The sequence below is a fragment of the Orussus abietinus genome, unplaced genomic scaffold, assembly GCF_000612105.2.
Source record: "Orussus abietinus isolate OABI.00-Male unplaced genomic scaffold, Oabi_2.0 scaffold14, whole genome shotgun sequence".
NCBI classification, from domain to species: domain Eukaryota; kingdom Metazoa; phylum Arthropoda; class Insecta; order Hymenoptera; family Orussidae; genus Orussus; species Orussus abietinus.
In genome coordinates, this window is record NW_019395994.1 from 392745 (window position 1) to 417170 (window position 24426).

The 24426-nt window shown below is 40.5% G+C and overlaps 3 protein-coding genes across 5 annotated transcripts in view; 1 reads left to right on the plus strand and 2 right to left on the minus strand.

Annotated features, from left to right (window-relative positions):
- Positions 1-44: 44 nt before the first annotated feature.
- LOC105698309 (pre-mRNA-processing-splicing factor 8) lies at positions 45-13074 on the minus strand. 3 transcript variants are annotated; one of them, XM_012422461.2, is made up of 22 exons: positions 12951-13074; positions 12646-12706; positions 12039-12285; positions 11517-11685; positions 11282-11446; positions 10877-11092; positions 10199-10537; positions 9865-9970; positions 8941-9469; positions 8452-8678; positions 8066-8392; positions 7607-7813; positions 7243-7533; positions 6183-6563; positions 3290-5734; positions 2909-3196; positions 2498-2691; positions 2035-2416; positions 1624-1827; positions 1326-1450; positions 764-918; positions 354-511 (listed from the first exon to the last, which is right to left on the minus strand). In XM_012422461.2, exons 3-22 carry the CDS (start codon positions 12256-12258, stop codon positions 354-356), a joined length of 7128 nt encoding a protein of 2375 aa, XP_012277884.1. In that variant the 5' UTR covers positions 12259-12285; positions 12646-12706; positions 12951-13074. The 3 variants fall into 3 exon arrangements, with proteins under 3 accessions (XP_012277883.1, XP_012277884.1, XP_012277885.1); XM_012422460.2 differs by lacking the exon at positions 12646-12706 and having other exon boundaries at positions 45-511; XM_012422462.2 differs by lacking the exons at positions 12646-12706; positions 12951-13074 and adding an exon at positions 12741-12944.
- Positions 13075-13547: 473 nt separating this feature from the next.
- LOC105698275 (titin) overlaps positions 13548-24426 on the plus strand; it is a 37777-nt gene continuing 26898 nt past the window's right edge. The window contains 8 exon segments of the mRNA XM_023434097.1: positions 13548-13742; positions 13939-14193; positions 14422-14531; positions 14802-15013; positions 15362-15550; positions 15726-15878; positions 17050-17143; positions 18517-18681. Of these exon segments, the coding sequence (XP_023289865.1) occupies positions 13994-14193; positions 14422-14531; positions 14802-15013; positions 15362-15550; positions 15726-15878; positions 17050-17143; positions 18517-18681 (1123 nt within the window). The 5' untranslated portion in view covers positions 13548-13742; positions 13939-13993.
- On the minus strand, positions 15975-16960 carry LOC105698276 (uncharacterized protein C4orf22 homolog). The gene has a single exon (XM_012422366.2). The coding sequence runs from the start codon at positions 16775-16777 to the stop codon at positions 16076-16078; it is 702 nt and encodes a 233-aa protein (XP_012277789.1). The 5' UTR covers positions 16778-16960; the 3' UTR covers positions 15975-16075.

A 24426-nucleotide genomic window follows, 5' to 3' on the forward strand; every position in this document is an offset into this window, starting at 1 on the left:
ATTCAATAGGGTCGACTTATCTTTACAGTATTGGAAACGTAAAATTTACTTCTATCCGACATATATTGTCGTTAATAAATTACAGAACAGAAAATTAATTTATTCGATTACTTTTAGACGTCCCGCAAGAAAGAAACCAATTGCAACAATAATCTGGTAATAACTCCACTGTGACGAATCGATGCAACACAATGGCATCGTTTTACTGAGCAAGTGTACGTATTCTGCACTGTTATTAAAAATATTATATCATTTTTCATCATCTTGAGAAGTCTAGACGTTTACGAGTACGATCACTTTTGTAACTGTACAGTACAATTCATCTCTTAGCAAGGTCTACGCTTATTATGTTTTTAAGCGTACACGTCTTCACGGTCGGCGCCCACGCCGTCTCCCCCATCCTCCAAACTGGAGAAATTTAAGAAATGAGCCGGTCGATGCACTTCGTGATAAAATTCTTTAGGATTGGCCAACTGCAACTCGTACTTCATGTTCGGGTCGTGCCTCACACCTGTGCATAAATACAAACGGATTTACATTATTACTAATAACCATCTAAGGACTCATCATGTATGGATAAAAACTTTAACTTCAGTTGAAAGGAACTGTTTAACGTGAGTTTAGCGATAAGTAAACGATACTTCTGAATGACTAACCCATTCAGGAAAGGGTTAAGGTGAAATCAAAAACCGCGTCAAATCATCTTCAGTTCAAATGTTCCTGCATACTCACTGAGTATGTTGTAAATACATTATTTGCTTACCCATAAAGTTGTAGTTCCACGATCCTTGACTTGGAACCATAAAGAAACCAAGGAAGCGGTCTGAAAGTAACATTTGTCCTTTTTCGTAGTGACTCGGAAGGTAGCCTTTTGGATTGTTTCCCTTGTCGGTGTTTTGCTTGCCCCACTCGAAACCACTGAAATTCAAAGGCGGAAAAATTAACATTTTTTAATTCAAATTATTTATTAAATTTTAATATCAATTATAATTATGTCGAAAATCATCTCGAAGACGATTGAGGTACTGAAATATTCTTAAAAATGAACCCTTTAGTTAGTATATATGGCAGTAGAGTGAATAGTAATAGTAAAGGTCGACATGCTTTTACTGGACTCTTAAGGTGATATGAAAGAGGCAGCCTATATATATTTGAATATCGAACAATTTATAATACCGTAGAACTGAAATATTACAGAGTCAGATGAGAAAATATGAAAAAATAATATAAATGGATGTAACTAATTTAGTACAGATTGGTATGGACAGTGGTCAAGAAAGGTAAGCTCCGACTTTCCTTCACTAAGCCCTTGATCGTGCACTAACCTTGGGGTCAATTTGTACGCTGTCAAGGAGCACGAACCAGGAGTGAAACTGCAAGTGATGACAATGGTTTTTTCACCGTCCCATGATGGATTTTCAGCCATTATGCGCGCATGAGTAGATATGTCCTGGAAAGAAAGAGATTGCGTTCAAGAGAGAACTTTTTTATTTCCTCTTATTCAAACTAAGGAAATATCGATTTGTCAACAAACAGAGAGAACAAACTAATAATTGGGAGTAAAAGGTATCTCCTACTATACAGATTAACATAATGTTCGTGGTCAATTACTATAGTACTAACCTGAGGAGATAATTGTGGCAATTCGTTGGGTTGCGTGTGTATCCAACCAAGAGGCTCCATCTCTTTCAAATACTGATGATTTGGAAGTGAATTTGGCAAATGAACGGTTTGATGGGTGCCCCATTGAGGTGCCATCACTATACATCTGATTTCCTTTACTTGGGGGTTATCTGGTGGACTGATACCATAAAGGTATCCCGCAATCTGTGTGATAAAAGAAACTTTACTCAACATTTCCAATAAACCTCCATTAGTACCTTATTTCGAATTAACGAGGAACTAAACGAATCCTTCGATTTTTGGTATTCCTTTGCAATAATCCCCCCCCAAAAAAAGCTCGTAGTCAAATATTTTGATTCAAATCTAAAGAAGTATAAAAGGTCACTTGTAACTTCTGGAAACATCTCTCACCTGCGCACGTAAATCCGAAATCGTGACGAACTTCTTTAGCACATTCTTCGGCAAAATGTACGTGTAACCAGTTTCCTTGATGTCGTCCGACGATACGTAAATGTGATTTGTTCTCAAGTGCAAGTTCGTAGCTGAAATCGCTCTTACTCGCCACTCGGTCTTTGAGCTAAACGTCTGCGTCTCGTAATTCGACGTGGTAGCGGTAATGATCTCATCACCGTGCTTATTTACGGTTCTGGTGGTTGTAGCCGTCAATTGCGATTGTTCCTTTGTTTGCTTTTCGATCTCAGCAATTTGTTGACGCTGTGCCGAAGGCGCGCTGATTTCCATACCAAGGATGATATCACGAATCTCAGACTGAGTGAGCGAAGCCACGTTGACGCTGTTCAGAAATTCAATTACAATTATGACATAATTCTCGAAAAAGTGGACGTGTCAAGGGCTTCTCGACAAATTTACTCACTTGTTCTTTTTACCATAATCAGCTAGAATTAGGTCCTTTAATTGTACCTCCACCTTGATCCATTCGTTGTCTGTTAAAGAAGGCCAGATATGGTGGGGCTCCGTGATGGTCGTTTTGTCTGGTTTCAGCACGACTTTTGTTCTTTCAGTGTTAACGTGTAATGCTCGAAGAATGAGAATCAAACGGGAGAATGCCTGCAAAGAATACCAGCTATTATAAGGGTCCTCTATGGATAAATAAAGATTATCTGAGAAGCATTCTCCTTCAGTCTCACCCAGAAATGGCTCTATGCGTTCGGTGATGGTTAATTTAGGAATAATAATACTACCGCAAAAATGAATATAAATAGTAATCCTAATCCTGATATGTATACAAGGCAATGTCCGTATAAAAAAAAGTGACAATGATCACCGTGTAGGAAGAGATGGTCTTCAGCCAATCATCGTATAGATTGAATAGCACCATCTGCGGCTCCGTTGCTTTTAGAATGAGATCACCAAACTTCTCGACTTTGAGACAAGCTTGGAAGGGCAGTTGAAGTTCGGACCCTTTAATTACGATGTTCGGGAAATCGAGCAAGTGCACTTCCAAGGGATCCAACATTCCTTTTCTGGTAACGATGATCTGTTTGGGTTGCTCCTCAACAGGCAGAGACCGAATCAGGGCTGCCACTTCTTCGGCCGTTTTCCACTTCGCTAGCTGCATAAAAAAATATACATTCGTACAGAATATCGTTAACCATTAAAAAAGTATAACTACTAAAGAAAGATTGACACAGCGGTTTTAATTTACCTGTCCGAGACGTTTCTGTCCAGCCCACACGGACGTGTGGATAATCTTTAAAAAGAGCTGCCCCGTTCGAGGATTGAAGATAAAGATGGCGCCGTTTATGGGTTTGGTAGTTAAGTTGCCTTCAAATGTTTTGTGTATCGTCACTCGATACACATTGGTATCGTCAACGAACCAAATAATTTGATTGGAAAACAGTTCTCCGTAGTTTTGGGATGACAGATAAGGCTCCGTCGGCTCCGAGGAGTAAAGCTGTAGGGCTTTCCTGATACGTTCTCGAAGTACGTACAGAGCAGGATTAGCTTTCATTATTTTGGCCATTGCTTGATGTATCAATGGTTTGCATCCTGGGAACCAGTTACCATAAGCACTGTGCAGATTGTATGCCAGATCGATGGCGATAAGCAATCCCGTAGGAGATGGATAAGTAGACATGGTGTCGTTCGTGTAGTCCAAGAATTTAGCCCTAGCATAACGCTCTATATCGTGGGAATCGTAATCACCCCACCTGAGCTGCACGTCGATCCAATACTTCTGAGTAGTAGTATTGTCCATTATGTCTTTCGAATCTGCCAGCAAAGACGGCCTAGAAACGTTCCACTTGTAAGCAGAAAACAGTAAAATGTCGGCACAGGATGAATTCATTTTATATGATTTTCTGGGATGAATAGTTTCCTTTTGTACTGTTTCGATTTCCAGTGCGTCCAGTTCCTGGTCGAATACTTGACAAAGATCCATCACGATCGACTCGTGAACCTTTTGCCACAAGTGAGCACGGAAGATTTGAATGAGAGAAATCTTGAGCGTTGGGATCTTGCCGTGCATGAAAATGCCCGTAAGATCCAATTGGACCTGGAAACCGACGTACACGTTGGCTCTGTTGATAGTGGGAGACCACCACAGAGTAAAACGTCGATTGGGAATTTGATTCAAACCAGACCTCTGAGCATTGGTCAATTTTTTGTACTTCATGGACTCTTCGAAGCCGGATGCTTTCTCCCAAAAGAGACCTTCCCACGTTGGGAAATAAGTTCCCTTGAACAGAGTGTGCTCAAGAATACCTTCGACTCCTCCCAAAGCTTGAATCATATCGGTTCTGTAATTGTTCAAGTTCCATAGCTTTCCATCGTGACGTTGATGCGTCCACCAGAATGGATTTTGTTTCAGGACCTGATACTGTTTGAACTCCGTTCGAATCCTCCAACCCTTATCATAAGCTAGAGTGTGTCGATCCTTTTGAAACAAGGTGTTTATCCTCGGAATACCGCGATCCCAGCTATCTTCCAAATCCTCGAGGGTAAGTCGGCGGTTTTGTGCATTAGCCTCTTGTCTTTTCAATGCATATTCGGCCCAAACCCGCTGCGAGTCTATGAACTCGGATTCCCAAGGTTGGATGTACCTGTACAAGTTTGGAATCAGCTGATCCTCGTCGTGGCTCATACCAGAACGGAAATGGGTGATCCCCACGTCGGTTTGTTTGGACCATCTCAGGTCGGACTGAGGAATGAGCACGTGGCCCATCGATAACATTCCCAGACCTCCTAATTCTTTTGGCGTATAGAAAACAACCGGTGGGAACCGAGAAGGCATTTTCGAGTTGAGACCGATCTTAATGCGCGTTTGAATCTTATTCTCACATTTGACTAGCAAGTCTAACAATTCCTGCGTGTTGACCACAGCTTCCCGGAAATAAGTCATCAGCCCAATGAGGGCGGTATTCCATTTGTTGACAATCTTGGTGAACGTCGTGGAGCCAGAAGCCATCAGAATCTGCCTAACCCTGTTGTGGAACCTTTGCAAGCTTTCGTCATCCACTCTGAGGAAACATTGAGCAGTCCTTTCTTTGGTGACCTCATTTTGTAAGTTCCACACGCCATCTCTGTGAGTAAACTCTTCATGCGTCGTTCTACATTTAGGCAAAATCCTACATTCGAAGCCACTCATGTTGAAGAGTAAATTAGGGTTGTCTTTACTATACACGCTGACAAAACTATTCTCCCACTGAATCGTAGTCGTGGATCTAGGTAATCTGTTTTTTATGTCCCAGAAGACGGCACGGCCAAGATTGACGTCATGCTTCATCAACCTCATGCGAGCGTCACGGGGCCAGCATTTCTTATTGTTGTAACCAACAATGTTCTCGTTGTTAGGGTCAGGATGTTCCGTTAAATATCGTTGAATTAGATCCCTGGCCTCGTCAGCTGAGAACCTAAGGAATAAATGAATCCTGTCTACATATCTGCAGTACAGTCGGATAGGATGAGCGGTCTCTGAAGCCACATCTTGGAATGTAAGGAAATCGTTGGGCATTTGAGGTGGTCCTGCCATTTCGCTCGCTCTTTGAAGACCAAGCACCAACAAATCCAATACCAAACCGTAATACTGCGCAATGAACGACGCGAACTGCAATCCTCGAATAATTCCGTAACTGTTGGTATGGTTCATGTCCTGAAAAGAGCATAAATTATTAACGGAGATTGATAGCAATATTCAAACATACATGTTATATGTACGGCAATGCTGTAATTATAGCAATTTTTTTTACCAAATAGAATCTACCGATAACAATTCGTTGGAAAAGAAGTATACATCAATAGAAATTCATTAACGTGATATGCAAGGCGCTAAGACATTTAATCGATGTCAATAAATTAGAATTCATCTATACCTTTTTGAATACTCAAGTGGTAACATAAGCAGGCTCGTAACATTACCAACATTTGCATTTATGTTGACATTTGTTACACTCCACGTTGAGAATTATAGGATAGAATAATTATAGAGATCGAAATAAAACTCTTCAGCAAGGTATCAATTTTTTAGGGAAAAAAAAAACCCTTATGACGTTAATAATCTATATTTAAATTTTCATGAAAATTAATTAGTCAATATTTACCTTGTAGTTAATAACAACGTTGTTCTTGGCGGTCATATAATCGGCAATATTGTGGTCGACAATCAGCCGCAGAAGCCTGTTCAGTAAGGTAAGATCGATTTTCTCATACAACTTTTCAAATTTCGACTCAAGGAGGACGTTGCACTCGCCTTCACTTACATCCCAAACATCTTGGAGATTATTGATACCTTGACACCACTTATAAACTAAGAGTGGCGGTGGTTCGGTATCCGAAGGTTTGACCCAAGGTGGGAAAAGTCGTCTTTTATCAGCTTCATACCATAGATACTGATCTAAATACGCATCGGTAATTTTCTCTAAAGGTTCTACGTCATATACCGGAATCAGATGGCTGTATAGATCCATAAATTCAATTCCGACCTGTTAAAAACGTGGACATACATTAATGAATTGGTCTCATCATATTTGATCGTACATTAAACTATTTTTAAAGCGATCAGAGTAAGGTTTTCCTGTCAATGACGATAATGAAGACCATCTCGGACAGTACTTCATTCATCGACACAACAGCCAGCCTCAGTAATGACTGGTATCAGACCCCTACACAAAAGTTCATCATTAAAGTATCACGCCTTTACCCTCTTCCGTAAAAAGTAAAACATTCTTTTTCCGTTCTCTATTAGAACGATGAAAAATAATATTCTCATACCCCCCGAAAAAATACTTCATACCTTCTAAACGTGCAAAAGCATTCGAACGAGATATAGGTATTAATTATAGTATATTCTTTTAATTATAGTATTATAATATTAATTATAGTATACTGATATATTTTGGGATACTCGTAACATTCGTAAAGAACAAAACGGCGAATGAAATAAATTAGTAAAGAGAATAAATAAACTGTAAATGAACAAACTGAGAAGTAAACAAAAAAACTTGTGAGATTTGTCGTCATTGTATTAGAGTCAAAAGGTACTGTTAGCGTATGTATTCGTTTCTCTTCCAGATCTTTTAGTCTAACAATAATTCGACTGAAATTTTTCAATGAGTATTTTATAAACGGAGACCCCAAGTAACAAACAAATAAATGGTTTACCTCTTTGAACGCTCTCTGAGTGAGTAAATGACGTTTGATTCTTGAAAGAGCTTCATGAGGATTGTCATAAGCCTGCTCTATCAGCCCGAGCTCTTCTCGTTGACTTTGGTTCAACCTCGATTTAACGCTGTAAGCTTCTTTCAACCGTTCCAATGCCAGAATTAGCAGTTTTGTATCATGCTTGTAAGACAATGGTGGGAATGGAATCGGAGCAAACCTTCTAGACTCCAACCAATGTACAGTTGTTGTATAAATTGCAACAGCTTCTTCGGGGGAAATGTAAGGACCGTCCTGAAGCACGGAAACAATTATTAATTTTTTTCAGCACAAACGCAGGAAATATGTTTCCAAAAGCTCTTAGTACCTTTAAGTAATTATGCTGCCGTTCTTGTTCAGCTTTTAAATAAAGTCGAGTAAGGCGACCTAAGTTTTTCTTGCACACTGTTTTGTCAACCGTGGCTCCACGTCTTATACGCTCACGGTTGTAATGTGCTGTATTGGTCCACCAGTCAGCCTTCATTTTTACGTAACGAAGAATCATATTCTCGATAGGAATGGGTAATCCAGGAACCTGATTAAATAATATAACATGAGTATTGTAATTTACAAAGAGATGCAAAGAGAACAGCTAGCTTATTCAATAATGCTACATAAATAATTAAATAAATATGTGCATATATATCTGACTTTATTTGAATCGATTAGGTCAAACTCAAATTCAAATAACACTAAACTATACTAAACCAAAATAATACTAAACCTTTAATTATAATTGGTGCATCATGAAATTAAACAGTTACACAATTATATCACATGTACAAACCTTCCATGGAGTATTCGCTTTCCAAGATCTCCATGCTTCGCTAAGATGCTGAAGGATCGTCCTCGCTTTGTTCTGTTTGATACCCTCCGGCATCATATCTACAATGTCGTGCATTACCGAAGCTCGAAGTTCTAAATCGAAATGAGATTCGACCCGCTGTTTGGTCACAGTTTTGGCAACTCCTTTCGAATGTCTTCCTTCGAATTGCCTGGATAGCAAATTGCCTAACCATCGCTCTAACAATGGTGTAATACCTCGCATAAAGAACAACCAGACCCTCCAACCTGGTGCCCAGAATCCACATCCGGGGCCTTTCCCCACAGGGCCCTACAAATGATACAGCACTATGTGTATTTGTCATGTACTATTAAAAGAAGATATCTTACCGTGTTGAAGCGATAGTAAATCAAGTGTTTCAAATCCTTGCACATTCTGATTTGCCTCATCAATTTGTATTTGTATCGGTACATGCCTGTAAGCTGTCCGACATGAGCAAAAATATATTGTAAACCGTCAGCAAGTTGGAAAGCATCCACGTTATTAAGACGGTACTGCACATGGGAGTCTATAATGAGCTTCGTCAACCGAAGAATTTCTCGGCACAGATGAAAAGCTACAAAAGTATTGAAATGACATATTACACATCGGTCAATATAAATGCAAATGTTGGAAACATGGCACATCAGCTTATGTGACCACTTGAGTATTGAATATCGCGTTACCGCTAAAAAGGGTATAGATGGATACTATTTTAACGACGTCGATTTAATTTCTCAGCGCTCCTCATATCACCTTAAAATACTGTGAAAATCAATCCCGAGAATTCTAGCACAACCAGTAGTGATTGAGAACACGCATTAAAATATGATACAAACCATTTCCAAATCGTGACTTTTTCCTCTCCTTTGTTGTGAGGGTCTTCACTGGCTTCAGATTAAAATTGTAATCAAGGTGAAGATAATTCAAGTTTTTCCGATGAATAAGCAGATTCAACATATTGTATCCTTGTCTGCACACTTGCAATCCAGCTTCCACCCAGTCGATAGTCGTTGTTTGAAAGAACTTTGTAGATTTGAACGATCGAAACAGATAGCGTTTTTTCTGCGGCTTCGGCGGACGGTGTTTCAGAGCATTTAGAACAAAGTACTTCAACAGTTTCTGGTAACTGACGCGAACCTTCACCGGTTGTCCAGGAGGACAATGTTCCCTATACCAAGACTTTACCAAAGGAATATCGATTGCCCTCCTCGTTCTTCCTGATCGCGTATTGAAGGGTCTTGGTGCCCATAAAAGAGCTATGCCATTTGCGGTATTATCAGTGTACAATGGAGTTTCTTGAAGGAATGGCTGAACTTCCTCTGGAAGCACAAAATCTTCGTCCTCCTCTATCTGGGGCTCCATAGCCTGTAAACAAATAGGGTGCTCTTTATGAATGGCGTATATATACTATTTCTAGCAGTCATAAGAATAAGTACTTTAACTTTGAAATAGCTTTATTTTTTTATTAACCTTTAAAGTAGTTTATTAACTTGTAAAGACGGTATTGAAACTACATGAAACATTTTCAAAAGAAATTTTGAAATATCCAAAAAAGGCTCCGTACTCTAAAGGTTAATATTTGTTGTCATCTAGGAAACTGCATTAGGTAGGTAGTACTAACACAGGGCAAATGTGACCATTTATCTTCGAGTTGCAACGAATCAACATTTTACTGTGTCAAAACATTGGAATTTTGCTAACTCGGATGACACTAATTAGAAACAAATATAATTCAGAACAAACGGTTTCCCATTACTTACTTTCAATGTATTTCTATGAGATATCGGATTGATCAAAGGATCAAAATAAAATGCAGGCAGATCTGGATCCTCTGTCTTGATATAAACCACATTAGGAGCATGGTACCTAAAATTGAAAGCAATTTTCGCTTAATGTAACATTTTTTGTTAATCAATACTCGACATCAAGAATCAGTACTGCTTATTGCATGCCTTCTACAGAAGGTCGGTTTGATTTCTACGTTTGTACGTATTTTGATTCATTACGAATTGGTACCGATCCTTTTTTTCTCTAATAGCAACTTTAATTTTCAGATGAACATGTTATGTGAACAATTTATTTTATTTCACTTACCAAGAAAGATGAACGAAGTGAGGCATATTGTTGTACAGGTACGGAAACGCAATCCTGTATTCTGTTCTGATAGGTTGCCTAATGATGATTTTATTGATATCATTAAACTCGTTCCAATCCTCATCGGCAGCATTGGAGTCTTTAACCAGAGGTTCAAATTTTGGCCCTCCCGGTATAGCCATATTTAGTGCTTTAGCGGTAAAAAATGACTTTAAATCGAACAAGTAGAAAAAGTTTTGATCAACTAGATCAGTCAATAACTGATTGGCCAATCGATACAATGTAGCCATTTGAGGAAGAGTTAAGTTCCATCTTCGGTAAGTAGAGCCATTGACATGTCTGTAAAAATATACAATATGAAACAGAACGAGCATTGCGAGTGTGTTAATTATGTACAAACTTTAACAAAGTTTTCAGTGTAGCGCTATCATTCCAATCGCAATGCTTTATAGAACTCGTCTCAGACAAATCTTACAAAGGCACTGCAATTGCCAACCCACATATATGGTCGGTTTCAGGACCCCTACGCTATTCATCATTAGCAAAATAAATCTATTCATTTTATTCTAGTTAAGAAAAATATTTCTAAATTTATTATATCCATTTTCAAGTAAAAGCTCACATATATGTTACTTTAAGATGGGTGAAAAAAGGAAGAATATTTAAATTCGTTCTTACTTTGTGCCTACTAGAGGTTTGTGTTCATAAAACCAAGATGCCACGGATTCATCTTCCTCCGAGTCAAGTTCAATTTGTATCGCTTCTAAGGGTTCAACATCCAAGACGTTGTCGGCATAGTCCAAAGGGGGCTCTTCATCGTCAAATGGAGGGAATCTCATCCTTTTGAAATGTCTACGATCTCTTTTCTCGCGTCTCATCATAATCCACATTGTTCTGCAAATTAAATCAGAACATCTATGAGATATAAAAGGTAAATAATGTACAAGGTGATTATCAATTTACTGCAGAACTACGGTCGCAATACGCAGATTTCAGAATAAAAGTATGTACATGCAAAATTACACTACTGTGACATGAGAAGCTTCAGTTCAAAAATTTGAAATATATAAAATCAGAACTTACCCCCATTGTGCAATGTATACAGGTTCAATAACCCAGGGTATTTCATTGACAAATGTGATTGCTCCTGTAATGTGATATAAGACCTTGACATCTCGTATCTGCTCCCATGGCATCGGCATATTCTCCAAGAGTTTCATTACGGCATGAGGCATGTACTTCAATGCTCTATGAAAGGAAAAAATAAAATCAACATGATTTACCTCTACACTCATTAATAGTAAATTATGTTGCTTACCCTAGATAAACTCGCTTATCATGCCTATACTTGCGACTACTCATATCACCATGATCTCGTATAATTTTACGTATGTGCTCTGGTGGCATATCTTCTTTTTGAGCATCCACAAACCCAAATTTACGTTTCTCAGCAAAGCGCTTTGATTGTAGCTGCTGCCATTTCTGAGCTGCTCACAGAGAAAAAAAAATTGAATGACCAATAATTTTGGCATGTTTAACAATAATGAAACATTGAGCTTAAACGACGACCAGTCTAAACTTAAAACGTTTTAAAAATAACAGTTACATTCCGTCATTAACATATATAAAAATCCTTTAACCCTGTAATTACTTATCTGTAATCTCATACGAAACTATCTTTATATAAACATATGTTACACAAATATTCAGTATTTTCCTTAAATACGTCTTACATAATTTTATTGTTATATATAAATTTTTCTCTCAGTGTATCATTTGCTATACATGCTATACATTAAAATATTCCACCGAGAAAGAGTTAAGCAAGACTTAAGGTTACCCTTTTCCTGTAGTTTATCTTCCGACAACACTTCAGGTTGTTTTGGCAATTGTGGAAGAGGAGGACCTGCCATGGCGTGCATGTGTGCATGATGCGCCGCCTGAGCCTGTGCCGCTGCCTGGGCATGAGCTTGTGCTGCTGCGAGTTGGGCATGGGCCTGCTGCTGAGCCATCATGGTAGCCCATGGATTGGGCCCCAAAAGGTACGGAGGGATAGACATGATTCACCTTATTTGCACCACTTGTGTCTAAAACAAAATTCATACAAATTAATTCAACTGCATAATATTCAGGTTCGATAGAAATAATAATTTTTAAATAAAAGTTATATTTTTGTCACATGAATGCAATTGATAAACCAGTGACAAATCTAAGTCCAAATGAAAGCATTTATTCACATTTAGAATGACTGAATATCGATAAAAAAAAAATGGGCAACTTGCTAATGAGCCGTTTCCACTACTCGACCATTCAATTTATGCAAAAAATGTTAAACAAGTGTTTCGTTTTAAAATCTTTACACTTATTTGTTTGGAACCCTTTAGACTACTGTTTCGAACACAGACGTAATTAAAAATAGTTCATGAAACGATGGCTTATATTCTTACTTCGGCAATAACCTGCATAATGGACACGACTATTTCACTCATGGCATCGTTTCCTGATAAACTGGAAACATACATTTACTTAACTGTATATTTACCTGAAACTTAAACGTAAGCTGATTCAAGTAAATATATTGTGATATACTGTGTGTATATTATATTAAGATAATACAAAGAAAGACCGGTACAGCTTTTAGGACGCACTTTCTGGAGCTGGCAAAAGCCAGGAGACAATGTGTCGGAAAAACCACCAATATGAATACACGAAGTATGTGAAATGTATGGAATATTAGCGTTCGCATAATTACCTTAATTACGTAGCATTGCGTTTTCACATCACACCATAAACACCAGCGATACGCATTATGTACTTCACAGTTAATATGAACCACATTTCCTTGCAAACATTTCAAGCAAAGAGGGTTAGATAGAGCGGAAGATTCCATAAGCCCACAAATTGTTTTTCCGTACACGAATTTCAGCGCTCTCTCGTGGGTTCCCATTCAAATTACTTTCCTACGCCATCACCCTTCCCGGGACATTTAAATCGTCTAGTTATAATTATTCCTCTTTGATTTTAAGGAAATTGAAGCACACGTAAATAAAATACACTTTAAATTAAATTGATATGTTTTATTGTACTTTCCTTAAGTATTTTACGTAAAGAACCTCGAATGCGTCTTAATTAAATGCGAATTAAAATATTCTGTAATGCTTCAGGTTGTCGTGCTGTCATCTAGCGTTCCGATTGGTGACTATTTATTGGATATCAAGCGTCAACATGTGAATTGGGCTTCTATGGAAACTTCTGTATTCAATGGCTTGAGAGCAGGTGGGTAAGTACAGACAGAGATGTGTAGTAAATTATCAACTCTGATGTGTATGCTTCGTTAGTGTATGTGATAACGCAGCAACAGAATGAGCGTTCTGTTGGCCGATAAAGAGACGCTCAATTGACGTTTAGTAGCGTCGATAGGTGTGACATAACCTGAGTACAAATTATCGCTAAACATCGAATTGTAGCCGGTCGAATCGAACGCGCAGTCGAAAGAAATATACTTTTTGAGGTTATTCCGCGATTAGTTTATTCCGTAAAACAGGTGAGGACCACTCCTTTGTTGGTTTAAGAAATACTAGCTGACTTGGATAAGTGCATGCATTTTTATTATGATCTTTTTATATTTTTTTTATTTATGTCGTCAATTTTGTTAAATAAGAGTTAATCATGTGGTTGTAACCTGAATAAGTTAAGGCATTGATCTTGGTTTTCTTCATGTAAATCGTGGTTGATTACAGAATTATCGAACCATCGGTTGGTTCGATTGCTGTCGATCCACGTCTTTGGATCAATATGGCATTGGTTGGTGATAACGATGACTATTTGGACGAGTATCAGCGACAACTTGAACTCGTGCTGAATAAGACAAACTTTGACGAACAAGAACTAATCAGGGTTGAACATCTTTCCAATTACCTACGATATGACAGTGTACCTGAGGAAGACCTTATCTTCAATGTTATTTATGCTGCTCAACTCTACCTTAACTGGAGGTATGCTAAATGGACCTATATATATATATTCAGCATGTTAAATTAGGTTTTCTATTTTAATTCCAAATTGAATATGTATATCGCCATAAGATTAACAGAACTAGAGTGATGATTACAGAGCCGTCATCCGTTGGCCAACATACTAATTGTGGACCATCAGATGTCCATATACTTCTGGGCTTCTGTGAAGACTTCTGCATTATTTGACAAAACTAATTTCTGTTTCAGGTACCGCTATCCATGGTTGTTTGCACACTTAGTGCACTATATCGTAGAAGAGGTGCAGAAGGCCTGTAAAGACGATCCAGTGAACTGTGGCTTCAATTCGGATAAGGGTGGTACGTGTTCCTAGTTATCTTATTCAATTATTCTAAGGCAGTTTGCACACACACTGGCAAGGCCGATCGGATCAGTACTGAGGCTGTTCGAATGCCAGTTTTCTACATAAGATAATATCACGCTTGCATTTTGGTATAGAATAAGAATCATCCCTTCAATAATAAGGTTATGATAATAAGATGAAATGTTGTTACTCGATCAACATTTAGGGATCACGGTAGGTTTAGAAAATGTTATTGTCGATTCAGAACGTGATTCCTGACTTTCAGAGTACGTTCTGACGAGCCTAGTACGAACAATTGAGGATAAAGTAGATGTAGCCATCCAAAGATTTTTGGACGATGGGGAGTTGGATCGTCTACCACCACCACCACCTTTGTTACGATTACCAGTTTCTGCCTGTGCTTTAAAAAATAATTGCAGAAAGATGGAGGATAGATTTGTAGTTCTGCGGGATCTGCACACTATACATAGCATACCGGTACGTATATGAAATGTCTTGCTGTCTTCTTGATACATAACGTCTAATAAGGTAATTCTCAAAATTGAGAAGAAATAGCAGCAGAAATTAGGTCATTTTGACTCAACGTCATCATGTAAATGTATACAAAAGCGACAAATGTTTCTCTTCAAAATATAGATTCACATTTTTTTTCTTTCTGCATATTACTAATTGCAACTACCTACTTGAGAATATGGTAAAGTGTAAAATTGCGTAAGCAAGGTGCAGATTTATGATACGATGATATTGAATCAAAATGACCCAATTTCCGTTTAAGAATCGTGTGAATACTTAAATAAAAAATTGAATATATATTTGCTTTTGCAGGACGATACAGTAACAAATTATTATGCTGTATTTGATGGGCATGGTGGAGAATACGCAGCCGTATATTGTGCCTTGCACCTACAACAGTATTTGCTGAATAGTATTCATTATCCTAAGGATCCTGCGCTCGCTTTGCGAGATGCTTTCCTTAAAACTGACACAGGCTTTGCGGAATTTGCTGAAAAGCGTGTAAGTAAATGTGTACTTCTAAATGAAAGAACGTATCAGTGTATCGTATTATCATGTTGTACAAATATTGACCATTTTAACGTTTTCGAGGTTTTGGGAGGCTCTGAATTTTCCTAACCTGTTAATTGCATATGGTACAAGGCCGAAACTAATAGTGAATTCTGGATTTTTACAGAATCTTAGTAGCGGAAGTACGGCCGCTGTCGTTCTTCAGCGGGAAAACAAACTATATGTCGCCTGGGTAGGAGATTCGCAGGTGATACTCGTCAAAAGTGGTGAATACATTCCGTTAATTAAACCACACAGACTCGGCGATTTTGAACGAGAGGTAATTTATTTTATATAATTCCATAACAGAGAGCAGTGTTTGTGGCACGAGATAATCAATTTCCTACATTGCATTGTTATTAAACACGGCAGATACCTAAGTTGGAATTTACATCTTCCTCGACGGCGTACATGAAGATTGACTATCCGAAACTGTCTTTATTTCATAAAACGGTGCAACCGTGCACACCATAGTTCTCACATCTTACCGCGAACTACATGGTCATAGAGTACTATATGCTCATAGTCATCACTGTAAACCCGCACGCGAGTGGTATCCACTCCCGGGGAAGGTGCCAAAGGGTCAACCCAAACGATTTTTCGATCGTGGACGTTCTTGAAGAGTAAACCGCGCTTAGCATCTATCACAGGTTGGTAGTTGGAGGACTCCGTGATTAAAGTCTTTTCTAACCGCCAGTGATAATACGAGAGGTCCGTGGGACGCGGCCAGAGTCTTTCTTTGCCCCCAAAGAAAGGAGCCCAATCCTCTTCCTTGAGCCGGCTCGCATAGTCGATGTACCCGGATACCTCGTATTGTTTCTTAGTTAATTGGCGCATAAAGATGATCGTCGAAATCACTCCTAGGCGATTCGGTCTCTCGCGCAAGGCCAGCTCTTGAAAAAATCGGTCGGTGGGTACGATGCATTCTGAGGAGAGCTCGTAAGGACGTTGTACCGGAAAGAGCAGGTTCCTGACAGCGGCCAAGCGACGCTCGAAAGACTCTCTGTCAAGAGTCTCGCCGGCACATCGGTACCCCAATTCGGCTACCTGACGGGCGGTGTAGGTACTCCTTAGATTGCATAGATCCACCGGAGTCACGAGAGAATCCAGGTATTCCTCGAAGCTGCGAAATTTCAACAGCCTCCGGTCGCTGTCGATCTGCGTGCCGATTACAGTCATGTTCGAGCTCCTATACGCGATTTACAGTAAACCCTTCCAACTATCGACGACTGTTACCGAATCCTTAAAACATTTTTCATCATTTTCTTCCGTTGGGATTTTTACTTCATCGGGAATTTTCGTTGCGACAGGAGAAATCCATTAGAGAAATAAATGACGCCAGCTGAGCAATATCGGAACATTGATCTATATACTAAGGTCTTTACTCATATCTCATTTTTAGCGTTAAAAGACGTCAAAATTTGAAAATACTTCTCATATTCTTTTTGCAGGATGAAAAGGAACGAATAATCAAGATGGGTGGTAGTGTCATATATTACCACGGATGGCGCGTAAATGGTGCCCTCTGCGTAACGAGATCAATCGGTAAGCTTCTTCCATTTTCACAATTGCATTCTAATATATAACTAGAAGATTACCTGCCACTGCCCGCGGCGGTTTTTAAAGAGTAAGCATTTTCGGCGATTTTCAAAATACGAACCGGAACCCGCCGAAAAAGCGTTATTCGAACGTACCGTTAGATTTTCGCGGAATTTTGTGCGATGTACAGTGGTTCGTGTAAAGATAGTGAGTCACTTATGAGCTCGCTGTATCGAATTTGGTACAAGTTACCAAGTATAGTGATCAGCCGTGTGACAATGCCATCCGCTGCCGTGCGACTTAATTCTGGATGCGTGCGAAATATCCTGTTGACTTCGTGCTTTGACTTTGAGACATGGACCGATGGGACAAACTTCATACCGGACGCTAATTCTTCTACTGGGCTCATTAGATTTCCTCACTAATCTATATATTAACTAATCTAGGCGTTTATTACGTATTTTTTTCGAGGGCGCTCACGTCTCGCAATTTCATCTCACGTGGGTTTATTCGCCGAATTACGTATTCGCTATATGAAAGAACGAGATCACTAGCACTTGCGCAGACGTTACTTATTTAGTATCGCAGTTCATGCGTAGTGGCGCTAGTGTGCCTTGAATGAACCCCTGCCTCGCTTCGATCATGCTACAATCGGCTTTGCTCAATTTTAATCGTTTAATTGTCCCAATACGAAAATGTATTTGTCCGAAACTCTGCCGAGTTTCATGATAGCAATATGGTACTTTCTACGAGATGGGATATTAGACCAGTGGAAAAGGCCACGTAGTGTAATAGCCGGAAGCGCCCACGCTGCTTTGGCGCCATTATTAAAATTAGCCTTTCATTCCTTAATTAGTTAATTAAACTTAATTATAAGCGAGCGGCATACCCGTTCTACCGGTAATCGCGTGCCTTCTATGTGCGTAAGAATTACTCGTGGCTAACTACTGACCGGGAGTATTTCAAACCACGTCTCCTTCGTTTGTGTGAACATTCAGGAACGGTATCGAGTTTGAATGGATGGTTAGGATTGAATCCGAGTTAATGAAACGTCCCAATCTACTCAAACATCTACATTTCCATGCATGACCCAGACAGCACAAATGCATAGCACAGAAGTTCATAGAATATTCTTTGAAAATATTTCAATATTAATAGGATATGGATTTATGTGCTATGTACATTTCTTGAACATAGGATGAACGTACTTTTAGTCAGTTTTCTAAATTCCAAATATGTTTAACGAAATATTGTATGAACATAAGAAGTAGCATGTCATGTACATATCTGAATGATATTTTTTGACACGGAAATAAAGTTTGAAAATATTCCGCGCAGCAACTATCCGTGGAAGATGACGATTTTTGCTTAATTTGCAGGTGACGTAAGTCATAAACAGTGTATTATAGCCGAACCGGAAGTCGAGTGCACACTGTTGGATGGGACGGAAGACTTTGTCGTCATTGCCACTGACGGCCTTTGGGACTACGTTAAACCGCAGAGGGTGATGTTGGAAGTTTACAAGTTCATCTTCAAAAATTCTGGTAAGTACCCAATGGTTATTATCGAATATATGATATATCTATGTGTACGGTGTACACATTAAGACTAGTTTCGCGGTCGCGAAAGGGTTAATAAGCCATTTGAAGATGCGCTATAAGAGGGCGGAAAGAAAAGAAGCGTTAGGAAGACTTGCCGGCTCGCATATGCAATTATAGCAATTCGGTCGAACGGTTTTATGTCGGTGTGAATGGGGCAGTGGCACATAGCGTTGGGGAACAATTTCCTTCTATTGTTCCGAGATTCTTTCACGAGTCGAACGCTTGTCCAAACGTTGAGTTCCTAATGACGCTCGAAACAGGATTGGGTACGTATAGTACGTCATGTAATATACGTGTTTTTCCACGTGTATATTACAACGTATAATACGTCTCTAGTTTTCTGATTATTTTACATATTTATATGTCCGCTAAAAGACGTTAACCTTGCGAATACATGTATCGTGCATCTGTGGACTCCGCCAAATTGAAAACGTGAAATTCTAAAAAATTTTGAATACAAGCGGCAAATTAATTCATTGTCCCTTAAGGGGCTATACCACTGTGAACGTTAAAAAAATTGTCAAAAATGGGTAATTTTTTCGACGTTCACAGTGGTATAGTCCCTTAAACCTAGTTTTGTGCTTGGGTTAAATAAACTGTCTTCTCGGGGTACAAAGTGTTTGCGGATACGGATACACAGTTCTTTTTTCCAAATGTCGATAATCCATCCGAGTAGTCCTTCCGCACCCTAGGATGTGAAAGTTCCCTGCGCTTTCTCGCGCCGGTTTCCGAAAACGGTGTGACGCCGCGACCGTTCCGGTAAAAAGCCTCCTTTGACCTCCCTCGGGGTATTCCTGCGCGGCTCGCTCGGCTGGTTTTCTCTCTTCCTTCTTCCTGGCCGAGCGGACCGAGCTCTCCGAGCCTCTGGCCGTTCATTCGCTCGTCAATCGTCGACCGAGTGGGCCCACCCCGGCCGCGCCAGTTTGCAGATTTCGATCGCAGCGCTTCGCCACCCCCGCGGCACTTTCCGGAACCGCGAGGCGCGACGGACTCGCCATTAACCGCCCATCGACCGTCTGCCGTCTAGTCTCTTCTAACCTAAAATTCACGACTGCGACCAAGAGCTCGCATCCGCGAAATACCCCACACGGGCCTAGTGAGTAATTCTTACGTGGTGACATCTCGTGTCCGGGAACGGGAAACGAGGATATCCATCCCCAGGGGGTGATCGAGGACCTGCGTTCCTTCGTAGATTTGCCTTTGCCTTTAGGTAAGTCACAGCTTTCTCTCGCATGCATCCTTTCCTTACCGTCATTCTCGGGTAATTTACCATTTTTCGCGGTTTTTCCACGTATATTACGTAAACAAAGTAGTTTACCGGAGAAAATCGTGGAAAACCAGTTAATTACGTTTCCACTACGAAGAATGCCGTAGATGAACGATATAAAGCATCGGCTAGGTCGTAAACGTCTTTTAACACATATGTAAACACGTAAGTATTTTTAAGCAAAAATAAATTATTTTGGCGCGTGCTTTTAAATTTCTTTACAATTTTACATTTCCAATATGGCGAATGCCGTAGGTACATGGTATACGTATCCACTAGGTTATGAATGTATTTTAGCGCACATATAGATCTTACATGCGTTCAATGGACATTTATATACGATTAATTTACGGATATTCCACGTTCCCCCGGTGCCTGGGTGTTCTCTGATGTAACTGCTGGTTGCGCCGCCGTGAAGCGGTTAAGCGCACGGAACCGTGCACACTTCTGAGCGCCATTTGTTATCATCCCTTCCGATGCCGTCTTCATATTCCACATTTTCTTTCCATGTCCTATTTTTCATTTTCCACTTTCCATTTTACGGAACACTGACAAAACCTTTCTATTTCTGGATATCGGTGTAAAACTAGTTTGCGCGAAATACATTCTTTTGCAGAGTTACATTTAATCGAAACTAACCTATAAATTTCGGAATAAAATCTGGGTACGTAATCCGTGTATGCAATGGAACCGTGTTCAAAAATACCAGCCGGATGTTCAGGCTGCGAATTTGGATACTCGCTCTCTTTTTTTTGCTCCTTGTTATATTCACGAGGCGTGACAGAAATATTCGCGTATTAATTAAACCGTTAATTAGAAAAAGGGTGCGAGCCTACGCCTCATGACACGCGAGTGCGTACAGTGGATGACATTTATGCTGCTATGCAACCGAAACATTTGATACCTTTACCAAAACTGTTGTTAAAATTGATACAATTGTCTCGTCGAATTTAATTTAAAGATCTGGTTCGAAATTTGAATCATTTTTTTAAATTTAAGATTGCTGTTAATGGAATCAAATTGATGGATGAATTTTTTTTTTCTCAGTGCATACGTATCTCGGGAGTCCAATAAGAGGTTACGACTCGGGTTTTGCCGTCCTCGCTTCGTTCGTATGACAAACTCACACTAGTACGCAATTGCCTACTTTTTTCCCCCGCTATACGTAATATTCTATTACATCCTCCCTGCAGCGAAAGTCCGACTTTCAGTGCCTGTCGAGCATGGTGAAAGTTGCAGTTACACTTTAACCTCCTGTGGGAGGAAAGTAATCACTTTCAACCCTCATGGAATAAAGTTCCAGTATATATATATATATATATATTACCAAAAAATACCAATAAATACCAATATATATAGGATGACACTTTCATATCGCCTTACCCCAGTACAATCGGATTTCGGCTATTTCCGAGAGGTTCTTGGACCACCGGGGCACTCGAAGAATGGCTGAATGGTTGCCGTGGTTGTCGCTCACTACCGTTATCGTAATTAGTTCCTTGTACTGTACATAACTGTACACCTGTCGGCGTGCGATCGTTAGAGCGTAGGCTCGGAGGATTCCGGGCGGTGGCTGATGTACCGCGAAGGAGGGCCTGGAGTGGCACACAGAGGGAAAAGGACGAGGACCGGCTCGTGCGCATGCGCATGCAGAGGAGATCCGCCGGATATCCTCGAGTCTCCGCGCCTCCCCCCTCCCCGTCCGAGTATACTTAGCCCATGGTGGCGGCGCGAGGAGGCTCGGATTTCTCCGAGGCGGCCGATTGGGAAGCGCTTGGCAACAGCGCCGGGAGCGCCGCCAGCGCCCTCCCACGAGTCGCCACGTAAAATATCGCAATAAGGCATTAAACAAAGGAATCCGCGGGGAACTGAACCAAGACCGGGCTCGCTCAAGCAAGACCCGTGAGAGCGTTTCTTTCGACGGGGAAAGAAACCGTGCCCGATCGCAGCGCCTCCTAGGAGGATCGACGGCGTCGATGGGCACTCCGCACGAGACGCGGGACGAGGGATTTGAGGTTAGGCCTGCGTCGCCGTTGCGCGAGGTAAGGCGGACGTTGGCGCTTTCGGGGAACGCTTCCATGGCGGAAGCTCGGAAGCCAACGGTCACGTTTTTTTATTCGGACGACTCGCCTCGAGGAGGCCCTGCGATGTCGTGAGTCGCTGCGCACCGCGTGGAAGCCCTAGATAGAAAAATATCGATTATCGTTCATTGTAGGGTTATGTTGGGTATGTTGTACCGGGTTTAGAAAAATGCCGATGGAAATGGTTTCGGCAGGGTATTTTAGTAAAGGAATTCATATTTCATTTATCTGCGAGATCATGCGTGCAATGTATGCGCGTAAAAGTACGTAGATCATGAAACTCGGCAGAGTATCGCGCCAAATATACACTTACCGGATCTTTTTCTCTCAGTAAGTAAAGATTGAGTCGTCGCACCGAGCAAAGAAAGTCGGTTGGAAAGTTGCGGATTCCTGTGGCCCGGTTCTTACGCGTGACGCTAATGCACGGTCTAATTATATCCAATGGCGTTCGCGGCGTGTCGCGCATGCGCATGAGTCACGGCGCAATCCGACCGCTATACGTCGTATGAAATTCATTTTCGGATGACACGGGAGAGTCCTGGCCGGGACTGAATTGTTCAGCGTCCCGAGCAAGATCGAAGCGGAGTGCAAGAGAGCGGCAACCACAGCCGTACACTCCGGCTTGGAAACTCCACCGCCCTGAGAAAACGTACTCGTTAAATGTAACCAATTTTATATTAAACATAGCGAGAGGGGAATTTATACGTTTTAATGATGAAAATGTAATCAATTTCCTATTAAAAATAGCTAGGGGAGAAATAGACAATTACAAACAGTTGATCGTATGAACTCGAGAACAGGGTCCCAGTTTAAGTGTATGAAACGTGCATTTCACTATTTTAGCGCTTGTTGCGATTGTTCGCGTAGATATTTTAATTTATTTGCCATACTTGGACACTAATGGTTCCACTCGAGAGGATTATTGCCACGGGGATGCGCGAAAAGCAGAAGTGTCGCGTATAGGAATCTCGCGGAGGATACTCTAATTTCGGTTAACGAAAAGCCTCGGGCCGCTCGTAAACGCACTCGTAATAGTCGTCAAGCAAGATGGCTCCTGAAATAAAGTGACACTGACCCCGGTGCATTTGGCGAGCCGGACTTACCAATAGACGAGTTTAGCGCCTGGAGAGCCGCAAAGGCTAGGTTGACGACCGCAGACTCTTTGATGATTCGTAGGAACGCGTTAAGCATGAATTCATCCTAGGTATTGTGGAAACGTTTCTCGGAACGCCGAAACAACATAACCACAACTCGAGGGGAACTCGAGTAATTATCGTAGCCCGTGACCGAATACCCGAGGGAGAATTCCCCGGAGGAAAAGACCGACGGCCGCAGGCATGGTCGAATCGGCTTAAGGTGATATGAAAGGCGCTATGAATTTTAATAGACGTCGATGAAACAAATTTCATCTACACCCTTTTTGATATTCAAGTGGTACCATAAGCCGGCGCGCCACGTTACCGACATTTGTATTCATGTCGAAGTCATTTACACTCTACGTTGAGAATTATACGAAATAAAGCGTTTCATATGTCGTTTCGGTATAATAATTATAAAGAGATTGAAGTAAAAGTGTCGCAATCCCGCGAACTCATGATTTTTTATACTCTAATGGTTCAATGGCGGCATCTGTGCCATTGTGGTGTGAGTTAAACAATCTTTTTGAAAAATCCATATTTTGAATATGTCAGGACAATTGTTAGATAATCACGAGTCACGTGTCAACGTTTCGGACAGTTTGGTCCAATACCCTTAAAAAAAAAGTGTTGTATTCGACTCGACTTATTTGAGGAGGTTTCACTTCACCTTAAGTTTCAAGAGTGACACGCAATCGTCGACCACCTGCCGGCCGCCAGATGTCGGCCGTGACGCGCACCCGTTGGTCCGCGACAGACACGTCGATACCGCCAGCGACGTCAACTAGTCATGGAGAACGACCGATAGTCATTACCAGAAATCCATTTTCTACTACGATACTTCCTATCGTTTACTCTTAGTAGATCGTCGGAGATCTCGGCACAGAACAAGTATTGTCACATCTACTACACTGACAAGGAAACATTCCCAAGTGTCCGCTGCTGATGTTACTGATTTTCATGTATGTTGAAGAACAAAAATCTAAGACTCGTGTTGGTTTTTATCTGCAATGAATGAATCTGCAATATAATGAAGTTTTTTTTACCATTTTGGAATAGTTAGGTTACCTTTTATATATTCTTAATTCTCATTGCCAGATGTTGTTATATACTCTACTTTTAGTAGCTGTAGCAATATTATTGATACTACCATTTACCAGCGCGGTTTGGTTAATTACAAATTGCGTTTCTTTAACAAAAATGG

What these genes read in the sequence shown, in the direction of transcription:
- LOC105698276 (XM_012422366.2), bottom strand. Translation starts at nt 16,777, where the DNA reads ATGACTGTAATCGGCACGCAGATCGACAGCGACCGGAGGCTGTTGAAA.
- LOC105698309 (XM_012422460.2), bottom strand. Translation starts at nt 12,258, where the DNA reads ATGTCTATCCCTCCGTACCTTTTGGGGCCCAATCCATGGGCTACCATG. An exon ending in AAGCGAATACTCCATGGAAG is followed by an intron (nt 7,814 to 8,065) that starts GTTTGTACATGT and finishes TTATTTAATCAG; the next exon opens with GTTCCTGGATTACCCATTCC. An exon ending in GACAGAAACGTCTCGGACAG is followed by an intron (nt 3,197 to 3,289) that starts GTAAATTAAAAC and finishes TTTTTTATGCAG; the next exon opens with CTAGCGAAGTGGAAAACGGC.